At 42.9% G+C, this 24,910-nt stretch overlaps 1 protein-coding gene across 3 annotated transcripts in view; it reads right to left on the reverse strand.

The window, feature by feature from the left end:
* Nucleotides 1-489: 489 nt before the first annotated feature.
* The window catches only part of slc30a9 (solute carrier family 30 member 9), a 125,367-nt gene continuing 100,946 nt past the window's right edge, over nucleotides 490-24,910 (reverse strand). For all 3 annotated transcript variants that reach the window (XM_069924790.1, XM_069924792.1, XM_069924793.1), the window contains 5 exons: nucleotides 22,218-22,325; nucleotides 20,945-21,110; nucleotides 10,387-10,516; nucleotides 2,161-2,274; nucleotides 490-1,202 (listed from right to left, as the gene is read on the reverse strand). In XM_069924790.1, coding sequence (XP_069780891.1) covers nucleotides 1,158-1,202; nucleotides 2,161-2,274; nucleotides 10,387-10,516; nucleotides 20,945-21,110; nucleotides 22,218-22,325 — 563 coding nt within the window. In that variant the 3' untranslated portion in view covers nucleotides 490-1,157. The remainder of the gene's footprint in view (nucleotides 1,203-2,160; nucleotides 2,275-10,386; nucleotides 10,517-20,944; nucleotides 21,111-22,217; nucleotides 22,326-24,910) is intronic.

The following is a 24,910-nucleotide window of genomic DNA, read 5'->3' on the forward strand; positions in this document are numbered from 1 at the left end:
GTATCTAGCACTCCTTTTTCTTTTTGAAAAAAAAACAGAACAAAGACTTTCTTAGCACCTTAAACACCAAATTGCACAGTGCTGTCAGGAAAGATGAACAATTATGGGCATTCCAGTAATTTTCAATCTCATAAATATATCTATAAATAGTTTATATCACTAAATTCAAATAATTTGTACCTTAAATGAACAGACATGCGTAATTTTAGTACATTTCCAGGAAAACAAAAGACTTGCAATTTCTAATTTGAAAACCTCGACTTTTGCTTCCGTGCCCAGATTGACATTAATAAACATATTTTCCTGTGTGGATGTGAACACTTACTGTATGTATACAGGAGAACATTTTCGCTCTAAAGCAACATTGTTGAATTTCCCCAGAAACTACAATAAAAAAAGCTAGTTTCAGTGGTTTCTGATTTTATGTCAAATGAAAGGATTTATAATTTGAGAAATTAATACCAAAAAAGAAAACATGATACGAGTACCAACTTTAAACTTAAATATTTAATAATAAATATTTTTCTCGTGCTTTCCAAAATATTCTTCTAGATTCAAAAGAAAATCACAGCAAAGCCTGTAAGAAATTAAGTTGCTGGCCTTCTCCCACCCCAATGTATAATTTTGAATATTTGTTTATTGTACCAGTAAACTCAATAGATCCAGAATTAAAAAGGTTTTATTTGAAGTTAGCTTTCCCCTTTATGGCTGGCATTATGTCAAATCTGAACAAGATTAAACAAAATGGTGCACTGTTTAATCAGGAAAATTTTAGATTAGTAAAGCAAACAAACTGTTCAATAGAAAGTTAGTCCATCAATTCAACTTGTGAACAGGTGTCAAAAGTTGCCCATTTCAACCTCTCCTGTCGTGATCCTGCCCTGTCTCCACAACCATGTTGACAGTATTCTGATGGACAGACAGGAGAGATTCAAAATAGTAGTACAGCTAATGATCATCATTAGAATTATTTCCTGAACCATGGTACAACACATTCGATTTCTCTGTACCACTGCAACTTTGCTAACCAACACAAACTGGATTGTGAAATGTCTTGAAGAAAAACATCAAAGTAGCTTATAATGACTACAAGCATTGAAATAATGGAGGAGTTTTCCTGTATTGGCAATGATCTTCATAAGACATTCCTGGCATCTTCATAAGATCTCCAAATCTACGTGGCGAACATCTGGATATTTTTGCTGTTTAAAAAAATCATTTAAAATTATATGCAAGGCTTCTTTAAAGAAAAAAGTGTATAATGCAATGACTATAATTAAACCAATGTGTTCCAGTAAAAAGATACTAATCTAAATATTTGAGATGTTATTTCATATACAGGTATGTGCCACCTAGCGTACATTTGGTCCGTATGACCACATATACATCCGTGGCCCCATAATTATTCAGTTACTGCGAGCAAATTCACAGCAATTAAGAAAAAGTGATCACTAGCTTTGGGAAATTGTATACTGTATACCCAAACTGATTTGACTGCCCCACTCTTTTCCCACAGCCCTGTATCAGTCCCAACTAATCCCACTGTCCTGCACTCTACCCACAGCCCCTTGTCGGTCTCCATACTGATCCCACTGCCCTGCTCTCTCCCTACAGCTCTATATCAGTCCCAACTAATCCACTGTCCTGCGCTCTCCCCACGCCTTGTGTCAGTTCCCAGATTGATCCCACTGCCCCTCTTTCTCCCCAAAGCCCCATATCAGTCTCCACACTGATCCCATTGCCCTGCTCTCTGCCTACAGCCCTGTGTTCATCCCCACACTGATCCCTACTTACAATTAAAAGTTTACAGGTATCCCATATAGCTTTGCTAAGTATGTGATGTTCGCACAACGCCCACATAATGCCCAATTTTACAGAAAGTATCATGGACGTAAAGTGGCGCATACCCTGTATTTGTAGAGAACACTTATTATTTTAAAATAAGAAGATAATATGGATGCCAATTCTTATGTTAGAATCTGCAACTAAAAAAATTACTATTTTAATCTGGCCATGTTGCTAAATTCCTTGTTCCAGATTTGTATGTAAAGCTCAATTAATAATCAAAACTCTAAATTTATTTACATAACACATGGTTCTTAAAATTCTATTTTGTATTTACTTTGTATAGATTATACAAGGGGGAAAACTGTTATTTACCTTAAGTGCCTTTTCTAATCGGTCAACCTCAGCTCCTAAAGTATCAATAATATTCTCTCCATGTTTCAGCATAAATATTTCCAAGTCCTCAGGAGATTTTACCTGCTGAATTTCCTGCAGAATAAAGAAAGTAGAAGAGGTTCTCAGTCCAGTCGAGAAGTTAATTGTCATGCACCCAAGTAAAAATGTACAGAAATTGTTACATGTTGCAACTGCACAAAATTAAGATTAAAAACTAATTAAGAGGAAAACGATAAAAAGATAGATAAATATTTGCATTTGAAGCTAGTGCAAAAAAAAGCAATGTTACAACAGTGTGGACAGATCTTTGGTTCTGAAGCAGTGTTCTAGTTAGAGTAGTAGAGGAAGGTTCAAGAGCCTCATGACTGTAAGAAAAGGATCAGTTCTTGAATCGACTTTTGCCTGAAGGTAGCATCAAGAAGTGAGCATGACCAGGATGATGAGTATTCCTCAAGATTCCATTTACTGTCATGTACATAAAATATAGAAATATCTTTTATCCTTTGTTTGCCCTCCAACAAACAAACAGGTACTACTCATCCTGCACTTCTATGAAACCAAGAAAGAGAAGCAAGTGTCATCAGAGACACCAAGTATCAGAGAATTTCAACAGCTTCTCCAATGCCAAAGCCTCCTGCACTTCTGCAACCTCAGTAGTGAATCCAAGCATTCAAGTCACCCTCCTGTGCCCTGGTTCCGAACCTCCAGCCATCAAGTAGATGTTAGTGCCAGATGCCCTTTCTGAGCCCCATTCACTATCACACCTTCACAAATCCTGGACCTGATAGCTGGTTTCTAGAGGTTGTTTATCAGCAGCCTTACAGCTTGGTGTGAGGCATTTGGCCATGGAACCCTGAGCTGGAGTCTGATCAGTTGCTGTGATTTTGTACACTACAGGTTCCTCTCCTAGGCCTCTTTCACTTGGTGGGAAGAGGGTGGTCTTTTCGCTCACATGTCCTACATTGATCCATTGGTTCCTTAGAGCCTGTAACCCCCAAGGTCTGGGCTGGTGAATGTGGGGTTGCTATCTTGGGCACAGACTTTCAAGGATCTTCATTGTCGGCCCCATTAACCAGGCAATTCAAACCTGTACAGGATCATCAGAAAAGACATCTGGGCAGTAGGATCCCACACAGGAGCGAAGAATCCCATGACCACTCCACTCACCCGCTCTTCCTAGACCTGCACCACCAGCAGCATTGCCATGACAGCAGTGCAACCATATTGATATTCTTTATGACATCGGCTTCATTATTGAGACAACGCTGCATATAGTGCATTGATCAGTGCCTGTGATGGACATAGCTGGGTTGACCACTGTCTGTCGCTTTCTACATTCCTGAACATTCAAGTTTCCAAACCAGGCTGTGATGCATCTAGTCATTATACGTGCCACAGTACACCTATAGACGTTTGAGAGCGCATTGGACAACCTGCTTAATCTCCTGCGATTCTTTAAAAAGTGATGATACTGGTGTGTCTTCTTCATAATTGCCTCATGCTGGTACCAGGAGCGGTCCTGTGAGAAGTGGACAAGAAAGAACTTTAAGAAACTATTACTCTCTAATGATGACCAATTAAGACCAAGTGCATTGTCCTGCTGCCCTCTTCTTCTTAAAATCCACAATATGTTTACGTTCATGGGTCTTAACAATGTTGAGAGCAAGATTGTTGGTCTGACATCATCCAACTAGATCTTTGATCTCCATCCGATATTCTAACACTTCATTTCCTGTTATTCAGCAAACAACGATAGTGTCGTTAATGAAGTTATAGAACGAGTTAGAGCCAAACTGGGTTACAGAAGGAAAAGAACAGGGAACTAAGCATGCAGCCTCGAGGGGCCCATGCTGATTGTCAGTGAGGAAGAGGTGATGTTGCTAATCTGCACTGATTTGGTTCTTCCTCATGAGGAAGTCACGAATCCAGTTACAAACAAGAGTCCCAAATAACCAAATTTAGAGTTTTTCTGGTATGATGATAATAGTATGAACCTTTCAAAGCAATTCCAATGGCAGTAGATTAGTTTGCAAAATATCTTCAGCAATGTAAATAATGAGGCTGAAGGCGAGAAATAAGACGATAAAAGCCAGACTCGCATAAGAAGGATTAAATGATCAGGGATTAAATGATTAAATGATAACGCACAACCATAAACTAAGCAAACTGTGGTGGCCCACCGCCACTGCAATCAAACCAGTGAGCGCACCTAATAGCCAGCAGACCACACTGGCCCTAGCAAGTGAACCGGCAGACGAACGGCAAGGGCAGCGTTAAGGCCAACGATCCCAAAATGGTGCTGGCCTCTGCTGCACAGCCAACAGAGAGGGACCATACAGTTGCTCTCAAGCTGATGACCTTCTGGACCAATTAGCCATGCGTGGTTTGATCAGGCTGAGGTGCAGATTCGGATCTGGCAGATCACAGCAGAGTCCACCTGGTACAACCACATGGTGAGCACCCTGTACCAGGAAACAGTGACCCGGGTGGCCAATTTCATCCAGGAGTCCCCATTGGAAGGCTAGCACCAGTGATAGGGTTCCGGTGCCTGCCGATGCAGGCCGTCATGCACATTTCAGGGAAATTTCGGGGCCATCCGTTGCTAATGGCCATGATGGCTGGCGAACAAGATAACCTCCTGTACGTTTGGGACCGCCAGTCTGGGCAGCAATTCCTCGTGGACACAGGAACAGAAGTCAGCGTCCTGCCCTGTTGGGACAGGACACTAGGAACATGGCAGTTGAGCCCCACGTTGATGGCTGCCAACAGCAGCACCATCCGGACCTATGGTACACCTGGACTCCATGCAGCGATCCACCAATGAATACGCCAAGGACCTGGCTGAGTTCTCGACAGTGTTCACCCCCTATTTCATCACGGGGATGCCCCGGCAAGGTACAGCATTATATCCTTACCCAGGGTCCGCTGCTCCACGGATGAGCAAGACACCTCACTCCGGAGAAGCTCCAGCTGGCGAAGGAGGAATTCAAGAAACTGGAGGAGCTCGGCATCGTACGGCAGTCAGACAGCCCACGGGCTTCTCCCCTGCATGTGATACCTAAGGCCACTGGGGGATGGAGACCATGAGGCGACTATCGTCAGCTCAATGAGGCCACAATACTGTGCCGCACATCCAGGAGTTTCTAGCTAACCTGCACAGGGCAAAGATCTTTTCCAAAGTGGACCTCGTGTGGGGATATCATCAGATCCTCGTTCATCCTGATGATATCCCCAAGACTGGTATCATCCCCCCATACAGTCTGTTCGAATTCCTGTGAATGCCGTTTGGGTTGAAGAATGCCACATAAGCTTTCCAGCAGCTAATGGACGCTGTGTGCCAAGACCTGGATGCCACCTTTGTCTACTTAGATGACACACTCGTGGCGAGCAGGAATCATCAAGAATACTTGACGCACGTCCACAACCTCTACACCCCAGCTGAGCAAGTTCAGACTGACGATCAACCCAGCCAAATGCCAGTTCATGTTGGAGACTATTGACTTCCTGGGCCATAATATAACCAAGGAAGGGGCCACACCACTACCCAGCAAGATAGAGGCCATCTGGAAGTTTCATAGGCCCAGCAGACCAGGGGGCTACAGGAGTTCATGAGGATGATAAACTTCTACCACAGGTTCATCTCCTCGGCTGCCTGGATGATGCGGCCCTTGTATGCCCGGATGGCAGGCAAGGCGAAGGACATCACATGAGTCGAAGTCAGCGGAGACCTTCGTGAAGGCCAAGGAAGCTCTGGCAGGTGCCATTTTTTGGCATATCCCAGGGCAAACGCTCCCAACAGCCCTGATGGTGGATGCCTCAGGAATGGTGATCAGCAGAGTTCTGGAGCAGTAGATCAAAGGGAGTGGCAGCCATTCTTCAGCAAACATCTGCGTCCTCCAGAATAAAGTACAGCGCTTTTGACAGGGAGCTACTGGTACTGTACTTAGCCATCCTCAAAGGCAGGTCTTTTATGGACATCATAGACCACAAGCCCCCGACTTTCGCCTTGGCCAAGATCTTGAACTACTGGTCAGCCCGCCAAGAATGTCATCTGTCTTACATCTCGGAGTACACCACAGATGTAAGGCACGTCTCTGGCAAGGACAACATGGTGAACGATGCACTGTCCAGACAGAGTATCCACGCACTCTTAAGAGGAGTGGATTTCATGGAAGAGGTAGAAGCGCAGCAAGACAATACAGAGATGCCCCAATACAGGGGAGCCATATCGGGACTGCAGCTCCAGGACATCCCAGTTGGCACAGGTAACATCACCACCTTGTGGAAGGTGTGCAAGCAGTGCCAAACAGCCAAGGTGCAGTGGAATACCAAGATCCTACCACAACACTTCGAGCCAGCGAAGCGAAAGTTTAACCCTGTCCACGTGGACATAGTAGGATCCTTGCCGGTATCCCAGGGTTTCCACTACCTGTTCACGATGATTGACTGTTTCACCAAGTGGCTGGATGCAGTCCCGCTGGCGAACACATCCACAACCTCGTGTGCCAGGGCTCTCATCTCCTCCTGGGTGGCACAGTTTGGGTTACCATCCCACATTACATCGGACAGAGGGGCCCAATTCACCTCCAGCCTGTGGTCTGACCTCGTCAGCTTCGGCACCCAGCTGCACCACACAACAGCCTATCACCCACAGTCAAATGGGCTAGTGAAGTGCTTCCATAGACATCTCAAGGCTGCACTCATGATTAGTCTTCAAGGACATAACTAGGTAGACGAGCTTCCATGGGAGCTGTTGGATATCTGCACGGTGCCCAAGGAGGACCTCAACACCTCTTCAGCCGAATTAATATCTACAGACCTCCACTGGTGGTCCTGGGGGAATTCATACCTTCTCCGGGCGGACGGCAGGATGGCGTGGCAGCACTCATCCACAAACTGAGGGAAAGAGTCAGCAACCTGGCCCTGATTCCACCTGCCAGGCATGGACCAACATAGCCAAAGACCTAAAGGACTGTGAGTATGCTTTCATTTGCAGGGGTCCACACTGCCCACCACTGCAGAGGCCGTACGAGGGTCCGTTCCGGGTTGTTTGTAACAACTGGGCCACGTTTGAGTTGGAGGTCGGAGACAGGACTGAGGTCTTCACCACAGGCAGGTTAAAGCTGGCACACCAGGATCCAGCGTGCCCAGTCGAGACGCCAGCACCACGCAAAAGAGGCAGCCCACCGAAGCCTGCAGAGAGTCTTCCTCCAGGTACCAAGGACAATACCGCAGGTTCTTTTAGGGGGTGGAGGGGGTGGGGGGGGGGAGGGTCATGTGGCAGCCCGCCACCGCAATCAAACCAGCGCTCCAGGCACACCTAAAAGCTAGCAGACCGTGCAGTGGCACTGGCCCTAGCAAGAGAACTGATGGATGAACGGCAAGGGCAGCATAAGGGCCAGCGACCCCAAAATGGTGCGAACAGACAGGGAGAATGCACGGAGAAGAAGGTATTGTCATGCAGGAAGGTACCTGCGCACAGGAAACACACTTTTGTTATGCAAGTCATTATGTCAGCAATGGGGGAAAATGACGAGAACGCGAGAGGTACAAAAGTCAGGCTTGAGCCCCAATAACAGCAGAGAGCTTAATCTGACTACACTCATGAGTGTCTCTTTCTTTTGAGTAGCGCGCAGCTACAAAACTAAAAGCAAATGAAAGCATCCTGTATGCAAATCATAATCTTGGTCCATATACAAAAATTACTCCTTTAAAGATTATTTCAGATGATTAACTGCTTTTAGCGCTGCAAACTCGTTTGGGAAAAGAGGCCCAGAAGGGAACAGATGAAATGAAAGAAATTGAAAGGATTTTGGCTGCTCAGCACGTTATCTTGTGAAAAGAGCACCTTAATTATATTTTTAATTATCAACTAGTATCTTTGAGAATATACAAGGGAGATACTGTTTTAGAACTACCAGTTGATGAAATTTAGACACAAATCCTAAATCAGAATACTGGCATGATCCCTCCCAATTGAGGTGAGTGGACGTATCCCTGCACCATGAAATTCAATTTTTAAAAAAATGCTGGAATCTCAGAGCAAAAAGAAAAATGCTGGACGAATATAGGAGGTCATGGAGCATTCATGGAGGGAAAGAGATGGTCAACTTTTCGGGTAGAGAGCTGTATCATGACAGAATATAAAAGGGAGAGAGTTGGTATAAAAAAGGAGTGGTAGAAGGATAAGGCAGATATCAGCAAATAACAGTGGATCCAGGGGAAGGATGGTAATTATGCAAGTTAAAATTAACTCTCGAAACCTATCTGCACATCTGCAATGGGCCTATTCAAAACCAGACAAGAAATGTTGGATGGCCAACAGTAGGAGGCACATAGTCAAAAAGGCAGAAAAATAGAAAGTATAGTTGAAGTTGCCTTGGTTTGGAAGAATCATGGAAGCAATAAGTGGCAAACAAAGAAACTTGCCTGCACCTGGAAATGAGAGTGCACAATGTGGATCAGGAAATCATTTTCAAGAACTGCATGGGATGAAAAGAATATTGAAAGTCCATGTAGTGGATGTAATGAGCGCAAGAGACGGGGTCAGATCCAAAGTACCAACTGAAAGCAATACACCTGGTTGAAAAGATGGCAAAGTGCATGGGCAAATCAATTGGCAACTTTCAAACTGCCGTGTAAAATGGGGTTAACCAGGCAATTTGCACAGTTAGTGCCCAGTTACACGGTAGATTGAAAGGGTCCAACCGGACCTACCCCGTTGGAACCCAACTGGGTCCCTGACCTACCTCAGAGGGTACATACGACTTGTTTATTACAGTGTCTTTAGCACTTGCGTGTGTGCATTATCGTGGCAGCCAGCATCTGAACATCCTTCCTGTTCGTCATTTGCACTTCAATTCTTAACTTCCAGCTGTACTTCCGGTGAGTGCGTGATGCGTCATTCACTGTGTCATCGTGAGGTGGGATTCCCCCTTAAATCACCGGGTTGGCAATTTAATAGGTAGAACCCCCTGCGATTTGAAAGGTGCTTCTAGCACCTTCGCTCCAGTAATTGCACCAAGATCCCAGGAGGGCAACCCAGGTGCTGCAATTTTAAAGGGGCTAATGATGCAGTAGGGACAAGTAATAACCTGCTGATACAAGTCATTAATCACAAGGTGGAACCGCTGAAAATTGCAAATCATGTACTGTCGATGAGCAACAAAACTCGATGTAAATCAAAGTTAAGATAATCTTCAATATTTAAAATAAAAAGTTAATGCTGGAAACATTTGTTAATTGTTTCTCTTTCAACAAATGTTGACAACTTCTACTTCCTGTTTTTACTATGATTGAAATATGTTACTGAGGAAGAATCAAGAGATAGAATGTGGATTTCTTTATCGTAGGCTTGAAATATGTAAACAAATATACTTGGAAGTATTACAGGAAAATTGATAAAGATTGAATGAAAGCCCAAGATACGAGTGACTGCAGATGCTGAAATTTGGAGCAAAACAATCCGCTGGAGGAACTCAGCAGTTTGATCATTATCGATGGACAAGACAATTTAAAAAAAAAGAATCTTTTGACATATTGGAACTGCCTTGAGGATTCAAATGAAAGCTGTCACTGGAACACACAACCGTTGAAATCATCATCTTTGCCCAAGGAAAATGAAGTGCACATATTCAGAAATCTATTACATTTTAAACATTGTTCCCCTCCCCCAACACTGACAGCTACATCTTGTTATTTATGGGCATTATATCTGTTTTTGCCCAGAATAAATTTGGGCAAGATTGTATGTACACTGGGTAGAGTGATGCTGCTGGATATTTAAAAACAATATGATTTTATTCCATCCACTCAGAAGGTTCTTGAGACATGTTCTGCATCAGTCCAGAAAAACCCATAAAGTCACACACATGTTGTAAAACTGCAATACAATTTTTCTTCAAAAATAACATTGCCCCATGTGTCCTAGTGACAGCCTTAATCCAAGTTATTATTTAGGAGGCAAAATTCAACCCAAGTGGAGATCAGTAAACACACGTCAGCATCTACTGAAGCACCAGGAAAAATGTAATGGATGTCAGAAGCACACTCCATTCACTTTTAACCCTGTGCAAAAAGAAATAATTTACAGTCATTCATATGATACATTAAATCTCATTCGCCTTATTTCTGAATCAGATATTGCAATTTTACAGAGTAGCTAAATGGCTCCTCCACAAATGCCAATATTTAAATTTTACATACATTTAAGATTACATCAATGTCTTGCTTCTCCAGATAAGATCTTGTCACTATTCTTCCATCAAAATCAACTTCTGCTTTAAATCGAACTGTATTCATACCCATGTCTGTGGCCTTGACATCATGCACAGCCCTGATAAAATTAAATCGAGGATCAGAATAAAAAGTATTTTACCGCAGAAAAAAGAAATGCAATTTTAGCGGGAAAGGAAAATACAGAGTTGAAGCTCAATTTAATACTGCAGCTGGGCATTTCATCACCAAATGCTGAGAAAGATTTGTCTTCAGTCCCTGATGTTAGTTTGCTTAGCTGCAATTGTAATACACTTGACAATACTCCAAGGAGCTTAAATATTCAATAAACATTACTCCAGGCAAACTAGACACAAGTAATCAGAGATATATTATAACCACATTTCATCCGTGACGCCTGTTTAATATTGATTCTCATAGTTCAAAATTTTGCCCTTGCTGGAAATTTCAAAACACAGAAAATGGTACAAGCACTCAGCAATTCAGGCACTGCCCATGAAGAAAAAAAGTGTTTCAGATTGATGATCTTTCACAGCTGTTCATTACCAAATTTAAAACCATAATCCTGTTTCTCTTATGAGTTGATTAATATTTCTAGCTGCTTTTCTTTGCTTCTTACCACTGATCCTTACTCTTCTGAGCAGTGTCTGATTTGTAGGAATTTCTACTTTACTACATTAATGCACACAAAAATTTACTGTATGGGTACTGAGGAGAATTTCTGCATGTAGGAGAAGCCGTAAAATGATACGCCTTCAGATGTGCTGCACACACAAGAACAGAGGGTGGATTATTTACACAATAAGGGAAAACTGTACCTTTAGTTTAAATAACCATACTATTGCTTCACATTGTGTTTTCTTTAAACATAGATTATGGAATTGGTTTCGTGGGTTTCTTCCAAGAGCCAGCTTAGACGCATCATTCTATTTTCTTGTACCCATTTTCTCTCACGTGCCCATCCACTTCACTTTTAGCGCTCAGGAATAATTTACAATAGCCAATTAATGCATCTCCTCATTATGCAAAAGAAAACAGAGCACCCTGGGTAAAATCCAGGCAGTAACAGGGAGAATGTGCAAATGCCACAAAGAGAGCACCAGAGGTCAGGGTCAAATATTAGAGCTGAACGGCAGTAGGACCACCACTATCTTGGATAGCTGCAAAATAAGCATCAAACAGGATTGAAAATTTTCTGTTCAACTCCCAGGGTTCCTTGTGCCAGCCCTTACTTGGATGAGGTGAAAGACAATACAATAAAATGTGACTGTTTTTAAACAAAAAAGTGAGACATTGGGAAGTGTGTCCAAATGTGCTCATATTTTGAGGTTTAATGAAAAACCTCTCCTGCTTCCTGTGCAAGTTCAATAAACATCCTTGCTTTTGTACTCTATGGCTCTACTTAACATGCTCAGCATTCCATGTGCTTTACTTATTGTTTTCAATATGTCCTTCCACTTTCAAAGATTTATGCATATAGCACGATGGTCACTGTTCTGCAAACCCTTATTCTTTTTTATTTGGCCAAAGTGTATTGCCTGTCACTTCTTCGTATTACATTTCATCTGTCCACTCAGCAAGTCCATCTATGTCTTGTAATTTATCATTACTCTTCTCACTTGTTAGCACACTTCCAGGCTTCATGCCATCCACATCCAATCCATTTCCACGTCATTAGATATCAAAAATGTTTCCTGATAAGAATGTTCCATGTTCCAAATTTAAAAAAAAACTACTACTGTCTGCTTTCAACCTTTAATCCAATTTGGTTTATCCACGCTGCAAGTGATCCCTTAATTCCCTATGCCTCAATTGTGGTAACAAGTATTTTGTGAGAAATGTCACCAAATATCTTGGGAAAATCCAATGCACACTCTTTCATTTATATATAAACAAATGTGGTGCTGCTGCAACTGCTGGAATGGCAGCTCTGCCACAGACAAGGAAGAGTAGGGAGCAGGGTAATCCTCTGTGGAGACCTACTGCCTGGTATACCAAAGGGGCGGTGGTACTTTTTTTTAAAACAGATGAAACCAAGGAGGACTGTGCCCAAGATGGCAGTGCCCATGCTCGACAACAGACGACACAAGGGATGCAGGCTGGCGCAGATCACCAGAGTGAGACAACAACCCATTGCCAAGAGTTAGAAGTCTGGGAGATGACCCTCTAGGGCACACATGTCAAACTCTGGCCCGCGGGCCAAATTTGGCCTGCGATATAATTATATTTGGCCCGCAAGATCATTTCAAAAATGCATTAGAGGTGGCCCGCTGGCCGCCGCGCCAGTATAGCGCGTGCACAGTAATACAACAAATCCCAGAATGCATTGGCATCAGCCTGCTAATCGCCCCCACCTCCTCTGTTTATGTTGCAGGGTCTCACCGTGGACTCTGGTTTTGGGGCCTGGCCGGTGTCAGGGGAAGCCAAGGCCACTTCCCAGCGCCCGGAACCGGAGGCCTCGGGCCTGACCTCGCCAGGACCGTTGCCCACTCCCCCTCCCTGCCGCAGGCCGATCCGTGACTCACGGTGACGGGGCCGCTGATCCGCCGAGATGCCACCCTGCAGCGAGAGCCGATGCCCCTGCACTGTCGTTGTCCAACCCGATCGCCCGCAAACCCCGCCCTCCCGCACACAGGCCTGAGTAAGGATTATGAACTTTAATCTCAGGATAAAACAATCTTCCAATAGTTTCATGTCACAGTGATAAATATATTCCTGGTTAAAAATGGTCCTGCACCTGGATACAAGCTCATTAGGCATAAAACTTGAAAAGTGTGTAAATCAAAGGATATCTGTACCAATGGAAAAAGGGCATGGCAAATAACCCTGCTAGAGTTCATGCCCACAATCAGTCACCCATTTGATTGTTTCAGGAATCATGTTATTCTCCCACATTCTCAATAGCCCTCAGATTTTACTATTGGACAGCACACTAGCAACATTTGACAAATCCTCTATAGAGAAATATTATTTATTGAATATTTTATTTCTCATTTGTTAATGCTTCTGGAAAGAGTTTATCCAAAACTATTATTAAACATTTATTTTAATAAGAAAAAGTTTAACATTACATATGTTGAAAGAAAGAGAAAACATGCAGATGTTGGTGAAAATTTTCAATAAATATTTAGTTCGGCCCTCGACTTAGTCCAAGTTTTTAATTTTGGCCCTCCGTGAATTTGAGTTTGACATCCCTGCTCTAGGGAATATTACCACAGCAGTAGACCAGGGAGTGGTTTGGAAGCTGAAAGACTCACACCAGGCTGCAGGCAGGCTCAAGGTTCATGATACTCAAATGGTAAGTGATGGCAAGAAGGGGTCATGAAGGCTTTTAACAGCATCCTGATCGCATAGGAGGATTGGAACCAGGAATTCTGGTTCACTGTTACGGGAGCCAATCCATGGTCACTTGGTGTCTCTGAAAGGATTCAGTTTTGCTTCTCATTCCTATTAGTGGGGGCACTGGGCTAGTGGCACCTCTGTGAGCTTTTACAGCAAGAAAATATTGACAAATTTTGTGTGTTTAGGTTTATGATAATAAAGGAATCTTATTCATCCTTATACCTCATTAAAAAGTGCAATTAGGCGAGTTGAACACGATTTAACTTTAACAATTCTGTGCTAGTTTCCTCTGGCAAATTCAAAACTTCTAAATGCTAATATTCTCCCTGGATTATCATTTTGTTTTCATAAACAGACCAGTCTAAATAATCTCTGAACAAGATGTTTACTTTAGTAAATACATGATAACTGGGAAAAATTAGAAGATAATGGCAAGAATCCCTGCACCCACACCTGTCAGCAAAAAGATTGCATCTTATTGGGAGGAGACAAATTTACTCTTGGCATCACCAGCCTTTGTAGTACCTCACCTTTATCATTTATCATCCATAGAACAATACATGTCCTTTGGACCATCTAGTTCATGCAGAATTATTTATTCTGCCTAGCCCCATCAATATTATCCACTACCTCTGCTTCTACTGAGATTTTGGCAGCATCCTCTTCCTTGGTAAAGACCCTATCTCTTACATGGCATTCTTAGAGTCCACCATAGTATTTGTCTTCTTATATTTAGGTAAAAACTTCAATATTTCATCTTCCTCTCCTCTTGTCCACCTTACCACAACAAAGCATTCCATCCTGGTTCCAGTTCTCCTATCTGCTCCATTATAACCATGCAATCTCCTTTCTGTCCAACCTACCCCTCCCATTTTGCACTGAAAAAAAATCAGTCATCACCAGCCTATTCAGAATGTCCATTCTCTTGTGAATGTGGCCGTGGCATCAATGAGCATACTGTGGAGAAATATAGTTGTTTTGATAAGCAATTGAATTATTTCTAAAATACACTGACAAATTGTTTAAGAATGGTATAGCAAATTGAAAAATCTATATGAATTTGTTCATTGATTTGTTATCTATTTCCCTCTTTACAGCAGACTAAATTAATCTGTGAAGAAAGGCAAGTAAACCACCACCAGATAGCTGGCCTTGATGTTGGGTACCCAAATGCGCAGCAACATTTTTCAGCATCCCACGGTCCCCTATCAGAAAAAGTTACAATCAAACGTGCAAGGAATCAGGATCACCAAAGCTTTGCATGCTTTATCATTTAATGTTACCCTATTGAACTACTTCTGTAGTACAATTTCAATGACCATACAAAAAAGTCAATGTTCTTTACTTGATATTTCTGACTAGAGAGCATCTATCTCATTAAAATTTCCAGATGTCTTATGCCCATCAGATACACACTTCTTCAGAAACCTTCAACCTGAAACATCAACCATTTCTCTTTCCACAGATGCAGTCTGACCTGCTGAGCTTTTCCATCATTTCCTGTTATTTCCCTGGCCTCGGTAGAGAGAAGCAGGCGGAGGCCCCGGCCCGGGCAGAAAGAATGCGGCGGCGGCCCTGATCCGGGCAAAAGCGAGGGGGAGGCGGCGGCCCCGGCCTCGGTCGAATGAGGCAGGCGGAGGCCCCGGACCGGGCAGAAGCGAGGGGGAGGCGGTGGCCCCGGCCTCGGCAGAGTGAGGCAGGCAGAGGCCCCGGACCCCGTCAGAATCCAACCGGGTCCCTGACCTACCTCAGAGGTAGTTAAGAACCCAATTAAACTTACCTAGGCCATGTCCACAGGTGATTTGCGACCAGGTATGGTCCGACCTAGGAGGGGAGGCAGGCCCCTCCAATCCGGGTAAGAAACCTGCATAGGAGAAGGCCACTCCGATATAAACCTACGACCCAAGGACCTCGCTGCCACGTCCCAGCTTACTTGGCCACGGCACATGAACCATGGGTGTAAAGGGTGGGGCCAGTACTGCGCACACTGCACTCCACCTAAAAGCTCCTTTGCGCAGGCCCGAGGACAGGTCCACGTCCTCCCCCTCCACATCCTCCCTCTCAAAAGATGCTCACAAACTCAAGCTAGCATGCTGGAACATCAGAACCATGCTAGACAAGGCTGACAGCCACCGACCTGAACGTCGGTCTGCCCTCATCACATATGAACTCCTCAGACTTGACATCGATATAGCCGCTCTCAGTGAAGTCTGCCTTGCAGATGTAGGCAGCCTCCAAGAATGAGGCGCGGGCTACACACTCTACTGGTCTGGCAAGCCTATGGATGAACGACGCCTATTTGGTGTAGGCTTCATGGTCAAGAACACCATTGCCTCCAAACTCGAAAACCTCCCGACAGCCCACTCGGACCGGATCACGTCCATGCGACTCCCCCTTCAAAACAAGCGTCTCATCACCCTCATCAGTGTCTATGCTCCAACCCTCCAGGCGGAACCAGCAGAAAAGGACAAGTTCTACACTGATCTGTGCAACCTCATTCAACGCACCCCTACAGCCGACAAGGTTGTCATCCTTGGCGATTTCAACGCTCGCGTCGGCAAAGACTCAGAAACCTGGCCAGGAATCCTGGGCAAGTATGGTGTCGGCAAGTGCAACGAAAATGGGCGCCTCCTGTTGGAGCTCTGCGCAGAACAGCGGCTTGTCATTACAAACACTCTTTTTCAGCAGAGAGACAGCCTGAAGACTACCTGGATGCATCCCCGATCCAAACACTGGCACCTCCTGGACTACGTCCTGGTGCGAAAAAGAGACAAACGAGATGTGCTCCACACCAGAGTTATGCCCAGCGCGGAATGCCACACTGACCACCGGCTGGTTCGCTGCAAGCTCAATCTTCACTTCAAGCCAAAGTCCAGGAACAGTAAAGCCCCCAGAAAGAGGTTCAATGTTGGAAACTTGCAGTCAGACGAAGTGAAAGGAAACTTCCAGGCAAACCTCAAAGCAAAGCTCAAGGATGCAATCCGCCTCACGGACTCGTCCCCTGAAACCCTCTGGGATCAGCTGAAGACTGCCATACTGCAATCCACTGAAGAGGTACTGGGCTTCTCCTCCTGCGACAAGGACTGGTTCGACGAAAACAACCAGGAAATCCAGGAGCTGCTGGCAAAGAAGCGGGCTGCCCACCAGGTTCATCTTGCAAAGCCGTCCTGGCTAGAGAAGAAACGAGCCTTCTGTCGCGCATGCAGCCATCTTCAGCGCAAACTCCGGGAGATCCAAAATGAGTGCTGGATTAGCCTCGCCAAACGAACCCAGTTCCGCGCGGACATTGGCGACTTCAGGGGTTTTTACGAGGCTCTAAAGGCTGTGTACGGCCCCTCACCCCAAGTCCAAAGCCCGCTGCGCAGCTCAGTCGGCAAAGTCTTCCTCAGCAACAAGATCTCCATCCTTAACCGATGGTCAGAACACTTCCAATCTCTTTTCAGTGCCAACCGCTCAGTCCAAGAATCCGCCCTGCTCCAGCTCCCTCAACAGCCCTTAAGGCTAGAGCTGGATGAGGTCCTCACCCGGGAAGAGACATATAAGGCAATTGAACAACTGAAAACAATAGACAATAGGAGTAGGCCCTTCGGCCCGTCGAGCCAGCACCGCCATTTTACAGATCATGGCTGATCACTACCATCAGTACCCCTTTCCAGCCTTATCCCCATAACCCTTAACTCCTTTGCCCACTAGAGTCTTATCTAACTCTCTTTTGAACATAATCAGCGTATCTGCCTCTACCACCCTCTGTGGCAGAGCATTCCACAGATTCACACTTCTCTGGGTAAAAAAATGTTTTCTCATCTCCGTCCTAAAGGGCCTACCCTGTATTCTTAAACTATGCCCTCTAGTCCTCGTCTCCCCCATCATTGGGAACAAGTAATCTGACTTCACCCTGTCTATCCCCCTGATAATTTGGTATACCTCAATCATGTCCCCCCCTCATCCTTCTGGACTCCATCGGATACAAGTCCAGTTTTTCTAGCCTTTCAGCATATGTCAACCCCGCCATCCCTGGAACTAACCTTGTATATCTGCACTGCACACCCTCTATAGCTAGTATGTCCTTCCTCAAAATTGGAGACCAGAACTGGACGCAATACTCCAGGTGGGGTCTCACCAGGGCCCTGTACAACTGCAGAAGGGCGTCTCTGTTCCTATACTCCAATTCCCCTCTTTATGAAAGCCAACATGCGATTAGCCTTCTTCACAGCTTTCTGAACCTGCATGCTAGTCTTCAGTGACCGGTGAACAAGTACTCCCAGTTCCATTTGCTCCTCCCCACTGCCTAGCTTGTCTCCATTTAAATAATACTCAGCTTTCCTATTATTGCCCCCAAAATGGATAACCTCACATTTGCTTACATTGAATGTCATCTTCCATTCAGCAGCCCACTCCCCCAACCTGTCCAAGTCCCTCTGCATTTTCCTGACATCCTCCTCACACCCCACACCGCCACCCAGTTTCATGTCATCTGCAAATTTGCTCAAGTTATTAATAATCCCCTCATCCAAATCATTTACATAAATTACAAACCACTGAGGACCCAATACCGATCCCTGCGGCACTCCACTCGTCACATCCTGCCATCCTGAAAAAGACCCGCTTACCCCAACCCTTTGTTTCCTATTTCTTAACCAATTTCCTATCCATGTCAGCACCTTACCTCCAATACCATGCTCCCTGATCTTGCCCACTAGTCTCCCATGCGGTACCTTATCAAAGGCCTTCTGGAAGTCCAAATACACCACATCCACTGGTTCTCCCAAGTCCACCCTCTTTGTCACATCCTCGAAAAATTCCAGAAGGTTAGTGACTTGTTGAAGAAAATCTGACTGCACTTTGCACCAGGCCCCTTTCTCCTTGCATTCAGCTCCCCATCCCCATCAAGCACAAGAGAAAATTAGCTCAGATCGGGTAAGGAAGAAAAAAAACTCCACATCATCCATGTTAGGGTCATGGATGTTAGCAAAAACTAATATTTTATCATACAATTTCCCTGAGACAATTATATTACATTGTGATGCACAAAGGGATGTATTTATTATATATTTATTAATAAGAATCAAGACCCCCCCAGATTTGCCCTGGAAAATGGAGTGAAAATGCTGCCCCTCTACCTTGCCATGAGGTGAGAATTATCAGAGGTACAAATGTGTGTTTATTGTAAAGATGCAATTGCTGTTTTAAGTTGCTTAATGTGTGAGAATACTTTCCTTCTTTTAACAGGGTGATTTAGACCCTCAACATTCCAGCTGATGAATTTTAAAAGACTATCCATTATCCCTGGTTGAAAATGTAGGTTGGTAAGCACAAATGATACCAAAACTCCAGGTGTTGGCCTTGAGACAGGAACATAAAAAAAGTACAATAGAGATAAACCCTGCATACACAAGGTTAGTGTGGACTCCTAGAGTAGTAACGACAATGAAACAGCCACCCCCTCCCTCCCCCAACCCAAACCAAGACAGCTGCCAAACTTCACAGCAGCAAACTCTTAAAATACCCATTTCCAAGCCAAAACAATCTTCCTGTTCCACATACCATCATTTTTAGCTCCACTGTTATTCAAAATACATTTAACACTCCCAAAACAGCATTTAAATTTGTTAGAAGTACAACCATATAAGAAAAAAATAATTCCTCTTAAAATTTCTTATGTAGTTTTGAAAAGTATACCATAGAAATATAACCTATTACTAAAAAAAATAAACTTCCCGATGATCTCACAGAAACTGAATAGATCACTAAATTTAAGGCAGAGGAAAGTACACGCATGACTACAACCCAAGTGAGTAATTTATCCCATTAAATGTTACTAAGGCAGGGAGGGCCAGCCAATCCTTTCCACTCGAATACTGTATGACATAGGCTGGAAAAATTAGAAGTAATAATAATCATCAATCAATCAGACAATGACACCAAGCAGATATTTACAGTGGGCATGATGCAGAGGGAAGAACGTCTATGTAGTTCCGTGCCTCGTCGACTGAGGGCAGCCACCTCTTAAGCCCGCTGGGGTGTGTGATGTGGAGTCGTGCAGGATAAAGCAGGGAGGGCTTGAGCCCTTGATTATATAGATCCAACATTACCTCCCAGTGTTCAGCTCACTGATTCAGGACTTCTGGACTGTAATCCTCCACAAGATGGATCGACTGACCATGATATTCCAGTTTCCCTCTCTGCTGGGCCTCATGGATCAAAATGTCCTTTATCTAATAGCAATGTAGATGGAGAATAACAGAGTGCAGTCTCTGTCCCAGAGCTGGTTTAGGTACTGATGAACAGTGAGGTCTATCAATCTCCAACGGAGATGGGAGTGCCTCATTCCTAAAAACCTCGCTTAACAAATCAGGGAAGAATTTTGTAGGGTGCCCTCCTTCAAGTGATTCCACCAAGCCCATGATAGGTAGGTTTTGCCATCTGCTCCGACCTTCCAGGTCAATGACTTTAGCCGTTAGCTTCAAATTACTTTCTCGTAGGCTGGTGCAAATATCCTCTAAATCATTAACACACTGGCTCAGGTCATCCAAAGCAAGCTCCAGAGGTGATGGTCATTGGCCACACTCATCCACTAATTTCTGGATTTGATCAAATTTGATTTCTATCAAGTTAAAAGAAGTTTTGAAGCCAGCTGCTAGTGTCTGTTTGAGTTGGTTCAGTAGCTCGGAAATAGCCCCCAGAAATAGCAGTTGCCACGTCTTCGTTTTTCCCCCAGTTTTACCGCTTCTTGTGGCCAGGTTGAGGCAAAAAAAGAGAAAAATGCAAAATCTGTATCACCTTGATGTGAAATAGAGGTGAAGGAGAGAAAAAAAAATAGACAGCAGGCAGGAGCTCCTGATCTTTGCTTCTACACCATATTGCTGCCAACCAGAAATCCACCAATTTTTAATGCAGAATCAATTATGCCATATATGACATATCATCCTCTAATTGCTCTTTGGTACTATGGACTCACTGGATGCAGCACATGGCAAAAAAAAACTGGGGAGAAATTATCTATAACCGAGCTTTCCATTTTTATTGCCTGTTATCTTCAATGAATAAAAATAACAATTAGATTTTCTTGGAACACTGTACTCCCAGAAAAAGACATGTAGATTTTTTTTTACTGGATCTTTCACTTGAAAATAATATTTAGCAGTTATACAAGCTTCCTTAGTTCTAATGTAATCTATCCAAATACCTTACTGAAGGGTCATTCTCCAAAATTTCAGTCAGTCTTTGTACATTTTCAGGCTGGATAGACCTCCCAATCAGAGCCTCAGTATTTGTGTATATCAAGAATGATGAAATTGTACCCAGGAGTGCTCCAACACCGAGGGAGCCAATGCTATCATAATAAGGATTACCTAAAAATAAAGCATACAGAATATCAATAACTGTTTAAATTGCCCAACTGTTTCAAATACCAAAACATTTATACTAAAAGTGGGAAAATGAATAGACATCTGCACAACTATGGAAACAGAAATCAATAAATGGATATTCTGTGCCTCGAATAGACTCAAATATATTAAATGCATTTATAAAGAGATTTGTGTCGGTACAAGGGACAAATCTACAAAGAAAACGTATGGAAATATAAAAAAATCCTATTTCAGGGTCATGATCTTTCATTACAATGGGGCAAAAAGATACAAATGCAATAAGTTTTGAGCAGAAACACAAGGTAGGGATAGATTACAGGGAGGTAAAAGCAAAGAACAAAAAACTATTTATAGCTTTCCCTTTCAGAACACAAAAATTAACGCGAGAGCATGCTACATGCAAGGCTAGTTGCCACTAATTAACAAGACCTATTTGGCTTTAGTGAATCCACTAGTGTCTGGGAGCTAGAAAGTGGCTAAAGAAAGGCACTGCATGATCACGAGGATAGACTTGACACCTGACACTAAACAGTTGAAAAAAATTCCAATATTTGACTAAGCCATGTTCTCAAGAAACCAGCTGGCAAATTTATAAAAGATCTTGAAATGTTTCTGAATGCCTTTGATTTTAATTGCATCTGAATATTATTTAAACATTTCAAAAAATAAAAATCCTTTAACCATTTGGTTAGATTCAATTAATCAAAAAATGTTCATTAACAAGAAATTACTTTGTTCATCTTCTTATGAAATGAATGAACTCTGTCTTTGTGCCAGGTCTAACCTGGCATAGGTTCAGTAATCAAATTCTCCCCCGTCCCAGTTGTCATTTCATATTTCATGTTATATAGTCAAAGATGGAACAATTTGGCAATGCATCAGAGCAAAAAAAAAATGATTGTTCAACATCAAACTGCTGGCATTTACTAGCAACTTCAAGCTGGTTCGAAGTTGTTGCTTAAATATAAATTAATACTGATATCTCCAATAATTTCAAGACTAAAGTCTTTCCATCTTTGCCATGCATGCACATTCCTATTCACGTAGGAAATTACAGAATGAGTCAGTGAGCATTTTAACATTCCCTACCTGTAAGGGAAGTCAACCCCATACAGCTGGCTGCTAACAACACTCCTAGTACAGCAGCTGCATCTTCTAACAGAACAACATTGGTGGTTGGATCATGACTATGGACCACTAGGAAACAAATAGGCTATATGTTAATACAAGCACAAGGAACAGGTTAAAGTATTTACTAGATAATGCACAATGAAACTTTAGAAGCCAATTACTACTTATTTAATAAGAGTACACCAATGACCATCTGGAGAAGCATGAACAACCGCTACCATGCAGAGTTATTAGAGATTGCATCAAAACAAAATGACATAAATATTAGGCATAATTTAATGTTAAAATATTTGCATCTTATCAGACATTTCAGAACAGCACAGACATTTCTTAATTAATGAAATTTATACTTTCCCACAAAATGTTTCATAAAGCAACATTTTGTAAAGGGAAAAGGTGGGACAAAATAAATGTTATTTTTGGTATGGAGGTGGGTGGAGAGTGGCTCCCATTCCTAATTGTGAAAAAAGATTGAAAAATCAGAGATGTGCATTGCAATGGCATTTAGCAAGACTTCATAAAATGAACATTCATAATTGGAAGAACTGAGGGTACTTTATGCTGTGGGAGCAATCTTTTTCTGGCTATGAAATTGAAAAACCTCTTGGCTTCTCGGGTCAAATTAGAGAATCCTTCAGTAATATTTCAAATTGTACATTGGAAGTTTATGTCCAACCCATTACTTAATATCGTGGAAAATATTTCCAAATGATAGTTGCAAAATTTATATGCATGCAGTAAGAAGTGGAATTTAAATGCTTTTTTACTGAATCGGGTTCTTTCTTTGTTCAGCAAATAAAATAAACACCAATGGCCAGTACACTATACTCAGCCATGTCGAAACTTGAATAAGTAATTAAATATTCATGACCGGGAAGGAACTCAGAATGCCATCCAATAATACAGAAAATGTTATGCGTTATTTCAAATGATTGGTTTGGGCTTTCAATACATGATTAAACCATATAAATACAATTTCAATAAGTTTGTATTTTCCCCTGTAGTCACTTGGGTATTTCTTAATTTATCATAATTGGAAATTGCCAGGGAATTTTTCTGACCCACATTAAATACAATAACTGGACTCTAGACATTATCATTTAATTTTCCAGGTATTTAATGTCACATAAAAGTGAGGGACTGTGTAACTAAGCAGTTGTCATTGGAAGGGCTGGTCAGAATGGTAAGGCTTTGGCTTAATGTCCTTCGGTGAGAACAGGTCAGAGACGAGGGACAGTAGGAGTTAAAGTAAGCAAGGGCCACCCTATTTGGGGAACAAGAAGGATTCAGCAGGTCAGCACAGGTAAGGGCAAGTTTTAGATATCATATTTTTTCAACTAGTCATAAACAGTGGGAATGACAGCCAAGTCAGAGGAAAGCTCCTCTTGCAGAATGTCAGTTGTCAGGGAAGCCAGCAGTATCCTTGACTACTTCATGTGTGAGAAATGTATCCAGCTGCAGGTCCTGACAAGCTGAGTTAAGGAATTGGAGCTGGAGTTGGATGAACTCTGGTTCATTCAGGAGGCACAGTGGGTGATAGACAGAAGCTACAGGGACACGATCACACCTAGGAGGCAGCAGGAGATTAGATGGGTGACAGGCATGGGAAAGGGTATAAGCAGGCAGTGTAGGGCATCACTGTAGCTGTTCCCCTCAATAACAAGTATACCATTTTGATACTGTTGGGACGGGGGACGGTCTTCCAAAGACAAGGCACAGCAATCAGGTCTTAGACACGGATTCTGGACCTGTGGCTAAGAAAGGAAGGGAGGAGAAGAGACAAGCCAGCGATAGGGGATTCCATAGTTAGGTGGACAGATAAGAGGTTCTGTAGAAGAGATCGAGTATCCCAGGTGGTATGTTGCCTCCCTGGTGCCAGGGTCTGAGATATCTCAGATCAGGTTCATGACATTCTCAAGAGGGAGGGTGAGCAGCCAGATGTTGGGACCAATGATGTGGGTTGGAAGGGTGAGAAAGTTCTGCAAGGAGAGTTCAGAAATATTGTTTAAATAATACAAAAACAGGAAAAAAAGTTTTTACAGAGAATCCATTATTAGACACAGAATATAGAACAGTACTGCATAATAACAGGCCTTACATTCCATATCTGTCTCAACTATGATGCCAAATTTAAACATGCCACACACCTGCACATAGTCCACATCCCTCTATTCCCTGCCTGCTCACGTATTCCTGTTTCAGACTCCTACTCATACCAAAGACCTATCTAATCTTGCAGTATATACACTTCTTCCAAAAGATGCATTTGAAGATGATCTCACAAAATTACATGCAAAAAAACTGTTAAAGTCATTAAAATTATTAAACAAGTGAAAGCTCTAAGTCAGAAGTGGGGAGAAAAGACCCTGCTTCCTACTTAGAGCTTTCACTTGTTTAATAATTTCAGTATTTTTAAATTGCTTTATACAGAGGCTATTTTATAAATTGATAACTTAACTACTATTACAGAAAATTCTCTGAGCCACAGTCTTCTTACCTTACAGATATTTTCATATCACTATGCAACTGATAGGTCATCTTCTTTAGTATCAGAAAAAACTCAAAGCCCCATATGGCCCTTAAAATAACCTATATTTTCATCTAATGTTGAATTGAGACCACAACAAAATATGGGTGCAATGTCATCACAA

The sequence above is a fragment of the Narcine bancroftii genome, chromosome 3, assembly GCF_036971445.1.
Source record: "Narcine bancroftii isolate sNarBan1 chromosome 3, sNarBan1.hap1, whole genome shotgun sequence".
Classification (NCBI taxonomy): domain Eukaryota; kingdom Metazoa; phylum Chordata; class Chondrichthyes; order Torpediniformes; family Narcinidae; genus Narcine; species Narcine bancroftii.